The following is a 17,522-nucleotide window of genomic DNA, read 5'->3' as shown; positions in this document are numbered from 1 at the left end:
ACCTATATCAATTACTTCCGATTCAAAACGAGTATGAACGAGTTGGACACGGCAAAAATGGCTAAAGGCTTTCAGACATCAATGGTCAGTGTAAATTCATATGCAAACAAACTCCAGTAGTGTCCTACTGTACACTAGCGACGCCTGGAGGCTCCTCATTCGTCAAATGGAATCATCAATAACCTGTGAGGTTTTGAAGGTTCCCAATTAGAACAAGATTCGAATTTTATTAGTCTACAGAATGCGGTGCCGATTAATCACTCGCGTTGATTTTTCCCCATTAAACTGTCACACGCTATTTGAAAGCGAACGTTCTAAAATATATCGCTTTTCTGAACATTTGCTTATACTGATCGAGCCTAGACTACCTACACCACGCAATACCCCGCTCTAGGAGGAGTATATTACGTTCCTGTAGTTGGTTGTCACAGAAACCGCGCGAGAAAGAGACGCCGCATTCCCGTAACTGCAGCAGCGTTGAGGCTACCTGTGTAATATCATACAACCTGTGCATAATCGAACAAAAGCCGGCATTTTATTGAGAGCCCGAAAGTCGGATTATCGAAATCACCTGAAAATGATCGAGCGTTACTTTTCAAAAAATGTTCGCCATGAAGATAATTCGCCTAATGGATGAATACCGACGTCGATAAACCAAAAAATGGATTTGAATTTGCCTAACACCAAGCATATAATAATCAACCGAGTCTGCAAGATTAGGCTGTCGACCATTTTTGGAGACCGTCCTGGATTCGTCTGAAATTTTTGTTAGTTGGTGTGTATCCGAAAAAGCTTTATTGTGACGTGGGTCGCTGCCAACATGGATATCGTCAGTAGGCAATATTGATCAATTCCAATAAACATAGTTCATAAAAGGTCATCATGTATTTAGTAATCGGCCCGTGTTTAAAATGGCGACTAACTGATAGTTTTGGCTATTGATGAATTTTAAAATGGAATTGAAATGCATCAGTGAACTTTTTTTGACGAAGGTACGTAAAGAGAACAAGACTAGATGTATATATGCTTAGAAAGGCTTGAGTCAGTTTTAAAAATTCATCTGAACTATATAGCCTGGGGTTATATAGCCGGATTGACCAATTTCAACTTTAACCATGGGTGTAAGTTTTAGTTTTAACCCTGTGCCTGAGTATGGACTAGGTTTTTATAGATCAGTCTTAACTTGAACCCTTGAATTTTTTTGTATTCATTTTGAGCCCGCGGGTGCAGGTTCTCAGAAATGAGCAAACCCCATCGCTTAAGTTAAAACCGTTGTAAAATCTTAGGATGCACTGTAACATATTGGATGAACAATCAATACTTTCAACTGTAAAGTAATCTAAATTATTGCTGGTTCACCTCCTTCCTTGCATTGTGATTAACGAAAATGAAAATATATATGTAGTCTATAAAGCAAACGCCTTCGCTGCAGTTGGTTTGGGTAACCGCGTCTAGCGCAATTTTACCAGTATTTATGGTGGATCTATCAGGCGATATTTCCATTTGCGGGCCATCGCGGTAAGCGCGTGTAGTCGAGTATCATTGATGAAATCGATATTCAAATCAATTGTCGTAGTGTTTGATATACATATATAGTTCAATAGTCTGATACCGATCGCCACCTCTCCTGCGGCAAGCACACGCGGCGAGGTATCTATGACGAACACAGGTTTCATCGATGAAGTGAACGGATTAGAGGGCTTCTTACCAGATGGTCATCGGCGGAATAAAGATGGAATGAATAGAATGATTAATTAAACTTAAATTCGAATTCAAAAATTCCGCATTGACCCGTACACATTCACATTCCAGGATGAATATGATGATCTGCCAAATATCTGCCTGGTCGTTTTCAATCTCTGAAAATACGAAAAAAAGATAACAAAATATACTAGAAAAGTTGAATTTAGATGCGACACTTCATCGTGGCGTTTGTAACCGTCGTCATCAGAAGAGTCACTGAACCGGCTAACGACAAAACATGGCCGCCGTTAACAAATTTACATTTTACATTCACGTCATCTTTATTTCTGAATGAATTAACAATAATCAAAATGTTACAGAGATAAACTAAGAGAGTTTACGATACAATATTTATCGTTAGATGTGATATATAATTCTGATACAACAGCAAGGATGCCAACACTGAAACTTTGATAATTTCAAATACACTATATTGTAGACTAACAAGAGCATATACTTATACTTCTGTTCTCTTTTCAGTCGTCTTTCTAATGATCTGAAATACGCTTCGGGAGAGAAATGAAGATGGGAACTTCGTCGACTGAATTGCTACGAGATCGCAGTAAAACTTACGTAAAAGAGTCGTTCATTTCATACGACGATTTATTCAAAATACATTACGTAAGTATCCGACACCGATTCAACGGTTAGGTGCTTTCGATTTCACCATCAAAACTAATTTATTTTAGTCTGGTGCCAAATACGCAGTTGTGTAGGTTTGATTTGACTTTGGGTTCAGTTCCACAGTTGTGCGGGTTTTATTTGACCTGGGATCTAGTTCCACAGTTGTGGGTTTAATTTGACTCTGAATCCAGTTCCACATTTGTGTGGATTTAACCTGACTCTGGATCCAGTTCCACAGTTGTATGGGTTTAATTTTACCAGTTCCAAATTTAACTACAAATCCCGTTTCTGCAGATGATTTAACTGATCCCGTTCTACAGTTTTGCCGGTTTAATTCCTCTCAAAATTCCGCTAATTTGTTTTCTTGAAAATACTACTTCCGAAATCAGAATCGAAACTTCACGAACACGGGGTTCGCGTATGTAATTTCACCACAGCTAGCGTGTACAAGAAAGACGTCAAATTGAACAACAGAAATTCGAAAATGAAAAAAAAAACTGGTTTTAAACGTTTGTTGACTACCTGATTATTTGCCGCGAGTCCTCGGTTTGAAAGGCGATGTCTAATGTTCATTGCTTGACCTGATTTTTGACACGATTATTTGTTTATACACACATACAGACATGCAGGTAGTACGGCACACTTCTCGCACTACCGACTGTAAGCTATGCGACTCCTCTCGGCTTCTTATAACCTGTGACATATCATACCAACAGTGTAAACACGCTTGTACATGTGATATATAACGAGTAAAACCAAATTTATAGGATCAAGTGTTAATGGGAGAAAACGTAAAAATTCGCCAGCGCGCGTGGTACGTGTGTTTGGATCGATTTTTGCGCCGCACTCTAAAATACTGTCTGCTTCATCGATTTGAAAATGTTTAGATTGGATTAGATAGCTGGAAATTGACGGATATGTTAATCTCGGCAGCTAATACAAAAGACGGCAGACTTAGACATAGGATGGACGGTGATCCACTTTTGATACGGTTTTCTTTTTCAAAACCGATTCTATGAGACTGTTGCGAAGACACTAATTACGATCATAGTCGATAAATCGTGGTCCATGCGCACAGTCATCATAAAAATGGCGGTGGTTGCTAGGAAACGTACGTTTCATTTCGCAAGCGATTTCTAAACATCCCAAGGGAGGAATCGATAATGTGGACTGTCACAAAGAACATTTAAACTTTAAATTGCATACTGCTGTTTTGTTGGCTTACGAGTTGAGTATTTGACCTCAATTCTTTCAACAAACAATTCATCAAAATCATTTTCGGTATTCGCGGATCATTTTAGCCGATCAATCATGGTTAGCGGGGATTTTACCATAGTAACCATAGATCCACTCCGAGACGACGAGTTAGTGCGGTAAAAATACCTCAACGGTGCGGTTTCTTTCGTATGGGATTATCGCCGGATTATAGGATAAACGCATCCGATAACTATTCGGTATCGATCTGTCGAATAATAAAATGGATTTCGAGGAGGTTTTGGCGACCGTCGACGACGAGGGGAATTTCGATGCTGGAGAAATTTCGGTGGGTTTTATAAATTCATTTACAATAATCATGAAATCAGTGTTAGAAATAAGTTTATTGAAAGTTCCAATGTTATCTTGTGAAACTACAGGGGCTGTTGCTAAAAGCGGTTGGTATGAAGTGCCCAGGATGGACAACAGACATATTGACAATAAGCTTCTTGCCGTGTATTTTATCCGGGGCCAAAATTAGTTGAACACTAATGTTTTTATTATTGTTTTGACTCAATGGTTTAACCAACATCGGGTATCTCACTCTAGGTCTAGTTACAGACTCTTCCAAACTCGGCAGCACTCATCTTGGCAAAGCGTGCAAGTTGATGCGACTAGGTGAAATAGATCTACAGATTAACGCTAAACATCGGTGAAAAACTATTCCGTGTTACGTAACGATATAAAAAAAATTCTAATTGATATTACGGAAGATTGAGTCCGAAAAGCTATGAATTTATTCATTCAACGTTTCGACTACGATCTATTAGGCATCTTGAGGAATACTGAGTGAGATAAAATATGAGATATATGGTATACAAGCCATCGAGACCAAAGAGACAATTTAAGTAATTAGAATCGAAGCAAACTAGGGGTATTACGTCGTAGAACAGTTACAAAGCAAACTAGGGGATAACTATCAAAGACAAGCGAATCTGAAGTGGAGCCAGTGACAATATAAATGAGTGAAAGATAACAAAAGCAAGGGGTGAAACAGAACGCTGCCTGATTCTCAAAGCAGTGAGAATATTTAGGACCTAACGCTATACTCTAAGACTTGAAATTTGAAATCTCTGTTGACGTTTTTTTCATCCTGTATTGTTTGTAAAACGATTACGTTATCCGGTTTCAATTTATTTGTAATTTTTGTAATATCTTAGGTTTTCTTTTTTTCTTCTTCTTTTTGTCAGTTTCATTATCTCATTATCTTTGTAAACCTGTGCATTTATTTCTACGTTTTGTATGATAAATAAATAAGGCTGGGCTTACTACATGCCTATTTCCATTTTTCATATAATATAATTCATTTACATATCTTTCAGACACGGCCAGAAGACATGACGGGAGCGAGCCGTCTGCGACAACACGACAACCTACAAAAACAAATCCGCGCCTTCGAGAAACTGACGCGACACGCCGTCAACAAAATATCCGGCGACGCCCTCTATCGCATGCTACAGACACTAACGCGAGGCGTACCGAACATGCGCGGCGCCAGAATCACCCACAAACCCCTGCTGCCCAACAATAACAGAATCGTCTCGTTCAAACAACTGCGCCACCTGGTGGCGACCTTGGACGAAACTAAACGGAAAGGCATTCAAAAAGAGGAGGTCGACCACGTGATTCGTTACTTCCGGAATCTGTTCAAAGATTTGCAGTTTTTGAAGAAACTGAAAACATATTTCGACGAAAGAATCTATTGTTGTTTGTACGAGTATTTCTACGACCCGACTGACCTCGATTTGCTCATCTATTCGTCGGATAACGATGACGCGAACGATGATGAAACCGATGATTTCGTAGACAGCGGTCATTCGTCGTCGATGCGTAGCGACGCGGACGAATCGCCGATCAAAACCGCGTCGTATTACGACAAGTATTCGCGCGCGAAGAAAAATAGCCCGTCATCTGGAGCTGCCGCCGCCGCCGCCAGCGCGAGCCTCGGTTCCGAAACGACGGTAGAAGGGCCGCCGAACAAAATTCAGGAAAAACAAAAACTATTATTCGTAGTTCGAAAATTGAACACGGTGAATAGAAATTGGGACGCGGTTTTATCCGAGGAAGAAATCGACTACAGAAGTTTCGATGAGGACAGCGTGCACGATCTGATCCAGTTCAAGGACGTGGCGCATTTCGAGCCGGTTTTCCGGGTGGTTTTCGACGTGTTCGTCAAGTGTCACAAATCGCTCGAACTGGCGCGAACCTGGTGGACGCTGGCCGATATCGTCTACGACACGCCGCTCGCCGGGGCTCGAACCGCCCAGATCGAGTTCGATCGAAAAATGAAGCTTCTGAAATCGCGCATCAAAAAGGCGAACGACGATATTCGCAAAGACGAGCACGTTCTTTTGGTTTACGAGAACGATTTGACGACTTTACGAAAACGCGAGAACAGAGTCGATTCGTTGGATAAGAACTGCACCGATCTGGTCGATCGGAAAACGCGCGCGCAGAAAGATTACAACTCGGTCGTGAAACGTCGCGAAGACTTGAAAATCGAGATCGAAAACACCGTACAGGGAACCAGTCGATACAACGATCTGTGCATGGAACTTCGAAATATCGAAGTCGACATGATCGAGAAGTATCAACATTTCAAACTGTTGAAATATCAATTCGATATTCTAGAACGCGACTACCACGTCGAGCTGGAAGTGCGGCCCAATTTCATCCGATTCACAGATCACGTGCAAGCGAAAATAAACGACCTCACCCGAAACCTGACGGAGAAAAAGCTCAATCGCCGCGACCTCGAGAAATCGCACGAACTGCTGCGTACTAATTACGAAATAATGCGCGATGTAATTACTAGATACGCAGTCGCTTCGTCACCGGAACGACCTTTGGTGGACGAGAACGAGTCGTCGCCTGAACCAACGCCACCTGCTGTCGCTGACGACGAAGCTATTGTTGATGACGTCACCGAGGACACCGCTACGGACTTTGAGAAACCTAGTTTTTTCATCACGCAAGCGGAAGCGTCTGTGCTTACAGCGCCGCCTAGTGACGAGGAGGAGAATGAAGCGAACGATGGCGATGTCGACGATGAAAATGACGATGATGAACATGTCGTCAGGAGAAAACGAATTGTTCAGGAAAAGAGGAACGTGTTCGACCATTCGAAACCACTCGGTCAACAAGATTATTTCGTCCCGAAAGCTGAAAAGAATTAGCTTGACCTCATCTAAATAAAATCTGTTGTTATTTATAGAAAAAATGCGTCTTTATCATATTTCAGTTTCTACAAAGGATTCCCACGCATTCAGATTGACGGGAATCCCAGGAACGGATCGAGGGACCACAGGTAGCACACTAATATCAAAAAAACATAATCCCAAGGTCTCGAGCTCCTCCCCAGCATATTGTAAAAATGCACTGCATTTTGTTGTAATTCCAAATCAATAAACGAAGTTCTGGTGCAAAGTTTGCCGCATTGAGATGCAATAAAGTCGGAATCTGAAGAATGGTGAACTTTGTTGGAAAATATCTGCCCGTTCCTACTTTTGTTATCAATTTCCGCAAACAGCATCGTGTTTTATTGTTCCACCCCAACATCGATTCGTGTTAGATCGATCCAGGGCTTGTTTTCGCGTGAGCTCCGGCAGGCGGGCAATCAAACCCTGGTAAGCGAGGATGGGCTGAGTGCCCGGGCCATCTCCATACTGTTATCCATAAATCAACATATGTCACGTGGTTTAGGGATGAAGAAGGGACACCATCGTCGTGGGGCGTATCGAAAATACAGCTTTATCGTAACATCATCGTGCAACATCCGAGTTGATCGTCATTTTCTGCCGAAGCTTCAGGATGATATCACACTGGGACGAGCGACGTACACAACAATATACTATATCAGGTTCGAAACCCGCAGTCAGGGAATCTGTTCGCTAAAACTAACACACACACAATCCCTATTCAAACTAAAATCCATTTTTCATTATTTTAATACTTCTTTAAACAGATGTTTCTTAACAATAGGTGTCGCCACGATGAAAAAAAAAACAGATTTACAGTTGTTTTTCTTTTTTATGCGACCGGGTTTTACGTAAACGTTACGTAAAAATCGGCCTTACTCGGTAAAGTGAGTAAAATAGGGAACAAGGTAGCGGACAAGGAAGGTAGCGTTAGAGTCGGAATAATTCACCAAATACAGAATCGGGGCCACACATCGTTCCCAAATTTGCTCAACACCGAGTAAGGACTAATGTCTATTTATATATGCACTAACATCTCGAGATTATTGTTATTTAAAACTAATCAATTAAAGCTAATTAACGAATGAGTAATCGATTCGAGATCATTTTGACACTTAATAGCGGTGGTTTTATACCAAAAACATTATTCAATTACAATATTGAAAGCGAGTCAGTTAAGCCTTGTGTGACATCACAAAATACGCGACGCGCGATCAACCAATAAACGGTCGGAACCGAAAATGCGGCGCGAAGTCGCGGTTTTAATCATTTTGGGAATCAAATTGTGGACCGTATTATTGTGAGAAGTGATCGAAAGTTTCGCGCACAGTAGTCACTGAAATATCGGTTCAAACCAAAACAGACGACACCGGCCGACTAGATCGTATACGCGAAGGGTTGTTTTTCGTGACGTCACCGAGCCAAGAGACTTTTGCAAATTATACATTATCATGGAATGTAACAACAAGCGCCGGAACAAAATTACCCCGATCCCCATCAACAGATTATTGCAACGAGCAATCAGCACGGGCACCCGTCCAGAAAAAAGAATATTTCTACGAATTTTCGAACGGGCACCCGTCATCTTTACATTTAAATACATTTACTGGTTTTAGAATCATATCGACCCGTTTCATTGATTTTTTCAATAAATCTACGCATATTTTTTTTCGGTGTATTCGAATGGAGTCAAGGGTGCAAGTGTAGCCCCCACCTGTGGCCTATCACGGGTCGACACACACCAGACGGAAGGTGGCGCCCCAATAAAGCCACGTCTTATCTTATATCTTAACAACTCGATTGTGAAACTTACAAATGCAGGGTCTGATCTGAAGAATAAAAGTCACGATAATCTACGTCACCTACACAGACAGTCGACAGGCGGCACAACCGTCCGTTGTATCGATTGGGAAAACTGCCGAGACATGCAAATAAACTATAAGTGATAATAAGTGATAATGATAACCTATCCCTACTTCCCATAATGAGAAAATATTTAATAGTCGATTACCGCCATCCCATATACCACCACCCCCGCCTATCGCCAGGTTTTCTCAATGTACATCTCAATACAAAGACATAGCAAAACATCCCCGATATACCGCCATACTCTCTATACCGCCAAAACCGCTCTGCACCGATGTGGGCGGTATATCGGGGGTTGACTTTCATTGTCCCGGGTAATCAGACTCGTGCTAAGATCGGACCCTGCAAATGTTCACTACTTCACTTGTCTATTTGATTTGAAGTTTTCATTAGTATAATCAAAGATAAACGCGACCATATGCTGGATATTTGGCACACGGTTTATTACTACTATTGTATCTATTCTTGTCGATTCTTCAATTTGTCTCGGTGGTGGTGGCCGCCGCCGTCGCTGCTGCTGCTGCTGCTGCCGCATCTTTAACCGCATATTTTTGACGGCCATGTTCGTTGATAACGCATATATGCTGCAAAAAAGTGGAGAGACCTGCTATCAGAACATTGCAAATAATTTCAACGAATTCGACTCATTCGTAGATTCCATTGTCGGAACGTTTTTCTGGCCGGTATTTATCTACAGCAAACCTCATCCTACTACACTCTCCGAACCAGGCCGACTCAGGACAAAGTACAAATCCTTCGACTTCATAACGAATTTTCTGATCGTAAGCGCAGACTTTCGCCGATTTAAATCCCAACTCCGATACGAGCCGCTGGGTTTTTTCTTTAGCAATTTGTTTTCTGTTTGAAACTGAATCGTCGATAAGCGACCGTTTTTTCATTAACTTACGCTTAAATCTCTGAAGTATTCGTTATAGTCTAAAGCGTAGCCAACCACAAATTTATCAGGCACTTCGAAACCAATATCTAAAACAAATTTTTTTTAAACATTCAACGATACATGTTATGATACCCCTTCCCACCTTTTTAATTTCCTGGCATCCATTCCCTGAACTTGGAATAATTGGAAAAAGGCAGGCTCAAATAGTTCCCAAAAAGATGTAATTTTTGGCAGAATGAGTGTGGAGGTTTTTACAATCTCTATATTGACAAAACACAAAGGCTAAGACCCGGGTGACCCCTTAAATCAGCCCTGCTCATCTGTCACCACGCAACACTGGCTCCAACTCACATTCAGGTCTGTATCCGATACTTTTATCCGTACGTTTGACGAGTAAACTGAAAAGAGAAGACGAGAGAAAAAACTAACTGATATTAAAACATTCTGAATTACTTGCTATGAGAGTGAACAGTGCGAAAATAGACCTACATATCACACCACACTTAATAACCTCAGACAAACTTTGACGGGCAAAGCAAACAAATTCGAGCAAAGGATAAGAAAAGTCGGAAAATTATTTCGTTTTCATCGGAGTTTAGTCAAATCGGTTCAAGCTGGCCCGAGCGTTAGGCAAAAGGGACACAGAAATTAATGACCTTGACCTAATGATCTTAAGCGGCATGGCCATGAACTTACCTGGCGACCTTGACAGATTTTGGCTTATATTTATCTAACATGTTCAGCAGACATTTCATCGTGTTGCCGGTGTCAATGATATCTTCCACCACTAAAACGTTCTAAGGGTGAACATCATCATTATCATTAAGTAATATCATTATTATTAGATAATATCATTATTATTATTATTATTATCATTTTAAATTTCGAAACGCCAGTATTGATGACAAAGTGCACATTGACTCATGCACTCACACCTTAAATAACCATATATAGTAGTTATCAATATATTAAAATATTATTGTATAAATAGTGAAATAACAGTGGCAGGGATTTCTGACACTGGACTAAGTTTTAAATTTCAGTAATCAGTACCTTTCCAGTTAAGTTTGAGAGACAGTCACCTCCGATAACCTCCACATTCCCACACGACTGATCATCCTGTACAAATATATAGATAACAAAATCGAACATGTGTTTAACAAATTGTGACAAAAACAGGTTTCAATTCATCTGTGAAGACGTGGACTTAGATTAGTGAGGATCAACAAGGTGTCGCTAGTGTGCCGTAGAACCCCAACTACTGCAGTAATACAGGATTGTACTTTATGGCAAGTGAGGAACCACCAGGTGTCGCTAGTGTGCAGTAGGATATCAACTACTGCAGCAATAGAGGATTTTACTTTATGGCAAGTGAGGATCCACCAGGTGTCGCTAGTGTGCCGTAGGACATCAACCACTGCAGCAATAGATGATTCTACTGTATGGCAAGTGAGGATCCACCAGGTGTCACTAGTGTGCAGTAGGACATCAACTACTGCAGCAATAGAGGATTCTACTTTATGGCAAGTGAGGATCCACCAGGTGTCACTAGTGTGCAGTAGGACATCAACCACTGCAGCAATAGAGGATTCTACTTAATGGCAAGCAAGGATCCACCAGGTGTTGCTTGTGTGCTGTGGGATCGACTTTTAACCTCTCTTATGGGTTTATGGTATTTTTGCTACCGACGAACACTTTTTTTAAACTTTTTTTCGCTATCTCAGAAATCGTTTCCTACTTACGACGTAACTTTTCAGCCGAATGAAATCGATGGCGATCGGAATCGATTCGTCCATCGTGCGGTTCATCTGTTTGATTTTATCGAGCAGATCACCGAAGAATTTGTATCCGCCTTTCAACACGCACAACGCGACGATCGGCTCGTAGTTAAACGCCGTAATCACTTCGGTCGCCAAACGCTCGATTCTAAATAAAGACACGGAGTAATTTTTCTAGCATAAAATAACCCAACCGTAAATAGGGTGTCAATCGAAGCCGTGTACAGTACTTCACATGAGACATTTTTCATCAAAAATTAACTACAAATATTGATTAGACATTTTATCAGCACACTTTAAAAAACTGATCGTCCACGCTTCACATGTGTTCAATGCTTCACCTGAGACATTTTTATTGAAAATGAACTACAAACAACAGGCATTGGACATTTTATCAGCACACTTTCAGAAACTGATCGTCCACACTTCACATGTGTTCATCGCTTCACCCGAGACATTTTTATTGAAAATCCCCCTCCTGTTTATTTACCTATCATTGACAAGTCCAGCTGGTACCATCACGTGATCTAAAGCATCTTCATAGTGTTTCGGCACGCAGAATAAATGTAAAGGGTAACCAGGATGATCGTCGTCGATCTAAAATTAGATCAACATCAAGCTCTCATTCATAAGAGTTTACTCGTGATAACTTAAAGCATTTGTACAGACTCCTTTTCTGCTGCGGACTTCTTTTATGAACCAATATTATCAAAAACCTTCGCCCAAATTTTTTTTTCTTGTCTGTCATAGTCTATCAATTAAGACTGTCAGTGCCAAGAGCATCGCAAACCCGCGAGTATTTTTCCTAAATCTTTTGATTTTGGACCTGTCCCATGCTCTGTGTGATCGGTCGTGGTCCCTACTTCTGCTCGTAGTAACTCGGCTCGTCGCTCGCGTGCACGGCCTCGGGAGTCGGTGACGCCCGCGTATCAGCCATCAGTCAGTCAAATTTCAAAAATCAGCAGGGTTCTATTCAAAAGAGATACTCACGCGAATATATTTCTTATCGTTATTAGTCGAAGACATCATCGAATTCCTGGACAATATTTTCTTTACGCGTTCTTTCATCAAACAACCGTGAAATCAAGATCAGTAGAACGTGAATATATATTTCCGGGTTCCCCTCATCAGTGGAAGGTGACGTCATTAAGGAATTTCCTCGCGGTCGGAGACTTCCTACTTAAGCTCCGTGGAACAACGTGAACGCGTCCGGTGATCGGCAATAAAGCAGTGCCGTTGAACGGATCGAGTGAGTTCGAATCCTCTAGATTTGATAAAAAGACCGAATCCTTTTCAGAGGAGAAACAGAGACATCCAACATTAACGATCCAATACAACTCGGTCAATAAATACTGATTTTCCAACTGTAGTTTAAAGAATCGTAGTCCAGGCTCTTCGTTAACCTGGAATCAAGTTGAAATGATTCATTTTTTCAACCGTCTAAAAGAGTCTAAGCGTCTAAAACCGTCTTTTTAGTCCAATCCTAATCAGTCCTTCACCACCGGATACGTACACCAAAACACGAAATACCATTGACAACAAATTCGTCGAATTTGAATAAAATATATATTTCAAACACGAAATAAAATAGAATAACAAAACAGACTACAAAATTACATTATCATAATTTACCATATTATAAGATAGATAAGCTTATAGATGATAATATAAATGGAGGGAAACAATGTAATTACTTTTTAGGCGGTCATAAAATATCATAAACATTTATAAGGAAATCCCAAAAGAATAAAAAGAGTCCGAACAATGATTTGTTATTTGGAATAAATCAATTCGAATTACTCCGTGCAAATCAAACTCTTTTTGTTCTCTGAAAGTGGCATTTCATATTATTCTTACGACATGGAACATTTTTCGTCGATGGTTCATTAGAATTTGCCGCACCATGAAAAAGAATCTTAGGAAAATAAATACATTTTCGCTTTCAGACGTAAATCGTCGATCGTTGTTTGGCTCTTCAGATTTTGTTGATAATACGCGTTAGCCGAGGGCAGATCTAGGAAAACTGTTAGGGGGGTCCAGGGAAGCAAAGAGCATTTTGGATCCTCAGTTAAAGCAGCCATGCTTAGACTGTAAGCGGTTTCCAAGCCTCGGATTAAGAAAATTCAACTCAAATATGTCTGAAAAATTCAATATCTGATAAGAGGATGAGTGCCAAATTTACTGGTTATAATGATCTCTGTTTTGACAGAGGGCAAACCCTGAATGGGAAATCAGGGACCCAGACGCATAAAACCCCGATCTAGTTCCGCTCGTGCAATGTATATGATTCAGGCTGGCTAAATATTAATACACAAGTTAACTTAAACTCTACCAGTAAATTATAGTCCTCTACAAGAAATGGAGACTAGATTAAATATATACAGTTAACCTCCCCGAACCTCAGACAAAGCGGGCCTGGCTCAATCGGTCCAAATGATAGCAATCGATGAATACGTTAGGATGTCAGAAAATGATTTTTTGTAAGAGTTGAGTCTGAATCGCCGGCCAAGTCTGATTAAGGCGAGGTTTACTGTGTTCCCATAATGACCGATATAAATCTTAGCAACTTCAGAAACTTTTCAAGTTTTCTCGTTAAAATTCACATTTTTAGACATAGCGAACACGGTTTTGCGGTTTACAATTCCACATCTACAGAGTGAGAGGGGGAGATTCAGGGGGTTGTACAACGAGATCACCACATTCTTTAAAAGTTGACAACAACAAAAATATCTCCACCAATTGGTAAGGGGGAAGGTATTTTATGCAAACTTATTGCTAGTCATTAAGCAAGGTAGTCATCAAATAATTCCGAGGGAATTTGTTTAAACGATTGACAGTTTTTGATAGTTGCTCCATTTTGGATATAATCATACGGTTTGGGGTCTCCACAAAAATGCCAGGATTAAAAGATTGCGAAACGTTTCCTCAAGCGGATATATTCATTCGAGTTTTCGACTGTATCCTAAATGTATGGCAGTATAGTCTTCAGCAATACCGTATTAGAAGATGTCTATGTATCTAGATACATGTATATGCAAATCTTTCACAGTGCTAGTCATTTTAAGACCTACAAACATAAGGTATGCACTACCAAAACGTCACTGAGTAAACGACACCAGCCCAATCTCATTCAAATAAGTTGAATCAGACGAAATTAGTCGAAACGTCGAATAGATATCGGCTCTTAAGGAAACATTTGGACACTTTTTATTCCTATTCCGGGATTCTATATCATTTTCAAAATATGCACAGAGTATTTCATCAATGGGCTGAACAACACTCCCATAGGAAAATGATAACATGATGTATTCAGCTAAATACTAGTGTAATACACATTTATTTTGAAAATACACGTCTTCCCAGGACGTGTATCTTGAAATACATGTGTATTTTGAATGTGTATTTTGTAGTACACAAGTACTGAGGATGTGTATTTTTAAATACTGATACTGATACTCCAAATTTTCCAGATGCGCGTGCAAAAGTTACCACGCAATATGGTTTTCCCTTATCATGGACAGACCAGGTGTAATAAGGATTGGAAGTGTATTTTGAAATAATGTATAAGGGGCGATGAGTAAGTCCTTTATGCTTATCAAGCAACTAAAGTCATACACGACTGTCATGACTGAGGTGAGCTGACCATGTAGGCGTAATCCTCAGGGGCTGGTTATGAATACACGGTTTAAAATTAAGACCAGTCTTAGACCATCTTAGTTCTTTGGCTAATCTAACAACGTAAGACCGGTCTTACGATTTATGACCACTTTTGGACTTAAGCCACGACTGTGAAACCGGCTCCAGGGACCCAGTTCCAGAGAAATAAGTCGAGATCGATTCATAGTTGAAACATTGACAATGAATTGATTTCAACTGTAGTTTTAAAACTCTAACTCACAACTGCGGAACTGGATCCAGGTTTTCATGCGCGATGAAGAATCAACCAAATTTATCATCATCACCTGCAGAAACAGCTCCACCACGAGCCGGCCCGTCGCCGATTATGATGATGATGATGATGATGTCATCTGTCGATTTTCACCGCCAGATACCGTTCGTAAGTTCGTAATTGCTGGACGAAACCGTCGTTGGGACGGATACACTCGCGCGCCGACCGCGCCAGATCGTAGGCATCGTCGTACGACAATCGCTCGATCTTCATCAGATACGCGATGACGATCGTAGCCGAACGCGACACGCCGGCGTTGCAGTGAACGAGAACAGAGCCGCCCTTCGAACGCGCTTTGTCGATGAACTGAATCGCGTCGACGAAGTGTTCCGAGATGTTCGTGTTCGGCAGATCGAGAATCGGGATTCGTTTGTACGTGAATTTCTTCGGGAACGCGTTGTCGACCGACGACGCGACGTTCAGGATGTGAGTGACCTTCAGTTTTTGAAGTTCGTCGTAGTCTAAAGCGACGTCCTGCGAACCTGCGAATAATAACGCACGATTATTAAAGCTCGATTGTACTAGTGACCACTGTTCTCCCTAGACAACTGACCACCAAAATATATCGATATCTGATTAGAAGAATGAAAGTATTACATATTTGGTGAGTCCTGTGATAGTATATAGATTCAGGAGTCTAAAAATCCAGTTCAAAGTTCATCGAAAATCAACTAATTTTGAAAACGAGCAAACTACTGCCCGTCACGCCATCTAACGGGATAACTGGTTTTGAGGGTACCCCATTGAGTTTATTGTAAACGTACTTTTTACGTAAGCTTTTGATTAAACTCATTTTAGTTTTCTCTGTTTCTATGTTCTCTTTTCATGTATGATGTAAAGCCAGGCTGAATGGATTATTTTTATTATTATTATTATTATTATCATTATTATTATTATTATTATTGATTAAGTACACATTTTTTAAATGCGGCGGTTGAACTTACCGAGTATCAGACCGGGTAATACGGTACCGGAGTTTAAATCCGGCTGCAGGTCACGTACGAAACCCGACCCAGTCGACGACAGGACGTGAACCTTCGGTCGTCCGTCGCTGTCTTTACCTTCGATGGTTTGTAAACCGCTCGGGAACGTCACGTGAGTCTCGGTGGATTTCAGCCGAGAATGATTGAAACATTCGATATCCTGCAGTAAACTCATCGTTAATCCGTCGTCGATGATCCGGCTTTTAGTCACAACCTGTAAAAACGTATTAGTAGCAGTTTAATGGCAGGACGAGGTGTGAGAGGTCGTCATCAGATTTCACCGATGAGGTAGTTCGATTTTGCGCCCGAAGGGGCTTTTCACGGATCTAGGGGTTCAAAGATTCAATATTATTCTTGGTTCCTGTCTTAAAATAAACAAACTGGCTCCAGTCAGGGGGGGAACATGCACTATATCTACGTACACACATGCGTTAAAGAATAGGATGAGGGTTAGGTGAGGCTATATATAAATCAACTCATCCAACTTCAGTCATGTGCTGTGGCTCAGTGGGTAAAGGCAAAGCGCTAGATTATTTTTTCGTTTGGTTTCGAATAGCAATATTGTAAGTCAGCATTCTACTGTATTGCGCATGCGCTAACCATTTCATTTACAGACTTCATAACTGAAGCCACATCGAACTTTCCATGACAAGCCCCCCCTGTCTTAAAACTAATTAACGTTTCCTAGCCCCACTTTTCGTCCACCCTGGACCTGCCATTAACAATATCGCAAAGTCAACTAATTGTCTTGTCGTAGATATCAAAAGTTAATTCCTTGTTCCCATGAGGGAGCAACAATGGGTACCCCAATTATGTAGTCTTGTACCTAGCCGTCGTTCTACAAAAAAAAACGGTTGTAGTAGGGAACCGGTAACCAGGTAACAACGACTGGTATTCAGACTACCCAATTTATTTATCATATTCATGGTGCAAAAAACTGACTGAGAGACTGTAAACTTTGAATTTGAAAGGAAAGAAGAATTGGGGGGCGCAAAGATGAAACTGCCCTCTTGCATTAAAATAATTCAATTAGCTATCATCTTTACTGTCTTGAATAATTGAATAAAACTACACACCGGTCAGAAGAGAAACATCCGAAATGTCAAATCTGACAACCCGGAAGTAAATAAAACACAACACCATACGAATTTGTTTCGCCGTCGATGTAATAAAAATATAATTTACTGAAAACTAAGCGAAGAAGAATTAACAAACATAGGTAAAAAGTAA

General features: G+C 40.7%; 3 protein-coding genes across 4 annotated transcripts; 1 reads left to right on the top strand and 2 right to left on the bottom strand.

The window, feature by feature from the left end:
• The first annotated feature begins 831 nt into the window (after positions 1-831).
• LOC141911915 (uncharacterized) lies at positions 832-6,816 on the top strand. 2 transcript variants are annotated; one of them, XM_074803017.1, is made up of 3 exons: positions 832-992; positions 2,224-2,364; positions 4,944-6,816. In XM_074803017.1, exons 2-3 carry the CDS (start codon positions 2,263-2,265, stop codon positions 6,795-6,797), a joined length of 1,956 nt encoding a protein of 651 aa, XP_074659118.1. In that variant the 5' UTR covers positions 832-992; positions 2,224-2,262; the 3' UTR covers positions 6,798-6,816. The 2 variants fall into 2 exon arrangements, with proteins under 2 accessions (XP_074659118.1, XP_074659119.1); XM_074803018.1 differs by lacking the exons at positions 832-992; positions 2,224-2,364 and adding an exon at positions 3,154-3,910.
• Positions 6,817-7,578: 762 nt separating this feature from the next.
• On the bottom strand, positions 7,579-12,706 carry LOC141911825 (hypoxanthine-guanine phosphoribosyltransferase-like). Its single transcript, XM_074802884.1, has 8 exons — positions 12,351-12,706; positions 11,851-11,957; positions 11,325-11,508; positions 10,636-10,701; positions 10,279-10,379; positions 9,934-9,980; positions 9,592-9,668; positions 7,579-9,268 (listed from the first exon to the last, which is right to left on the bottom strand). Exons 1-8 carry the CDS (start codon positions 12,426-12,428, stop codon positions 9,161-9,163), a joined length of 768 nt encoding a protein of 255 aa, XP_074658985.1. The 5' UTR covers positions 12,429-12,706; the 3' UTR covers positions 7,579-9,160.
• Positions 12,707-12,966: 260 nt separating this feature from the next.
• LOC141911826 (dual specificity protein phosphatase 19-like) lies at positions 12,967-17,406 on the bottom strand. The gene is made up of 3 exons (XM_074802885.1): positions 17,369-17,406; positions 16,254-16,506; positions 12,967-15,791 (listed from the first exon to the last, which is right to left on the bottom strand). Exons 2-3 carry the CDS (start codon positions 16,465-16,467, stop codon positions 15,385-15,387), a joined length of 621 nt encoding a protein of 206 aa, XP_074658986.1. The 5' UTR covers positions 16,468-16,506; positions 17,369-17,406; the 3' UTR covers positions 12,967-15,384.
• Positions 17,407-17,522: the final 116 nt, after the last annotated feature.

The sequence above is a fragment of the Tubulanus polymorphus genome, chromosome 10, assembly GCF_964204645.1.
Source record: "Tubulanus polymorphus chromosome 10, tnTubPoly1.2, whole genome shotgun sequence".
Classification (NCBI taxonomy): Eukaryota; Metazoa; Nemertea; class Palaeonemertea; order Tubulaniformes; family Tubulanidae; genus Tubulanus; species Tubulanus polymorphus.
This window is presented reverse-complemented; position numbering and strand designations above follow the sequence as displayed.

Coding starts and splice junctions, on each gene's coding strand:
- LOC141911826 (XM_074802885.1), bottom strand. CDS start 16,467: ATGAGTTTACTGCAGGATATCGAATGTTTCAATCATTCTCGGCTGAAA. Junction 15,792..16,253: donor ATTACCCGGTCTGATACTCG/GTAAGTTCAACC, acceptor TATTATTCGCAG/GTTCGCAGGACGTCGCTTTA.
- LOC141911825 (XM_074802884.1), bottom strand. CDS start 12,428: ATGAAAGAACGCGTAAAGAAAATATTGTCCAGGAATTCGATGATGTCT. Junction 11,958..12,350: donor ACGATAAGAAATATATTCGC/GTGAGTATCTCT, acceptor ATCTAATTTTAG/ATCGACGACGATCATCCTGG. Junction 10,380..10,635: donor TCTCAAACTTAACTGGAAAG/GTACTGATTACT, acceptor GTTCACCCTTAG/AACGTTTTAGTGGTGGAAGA.
- LOC141911915 (XM_074803017.1), top strand. CDS start 2,263: ATGAAGATGGGAACTTCGTCGACTGAATTGCTACGAGATCGCAGTAAA. Junction 2,365..4,943: donor ATTTATTCAAAATACATTAC/GTAAGTATCCGA, acceptor CATATCTTTCAG/ACACGGCCAGAAGACATGAC.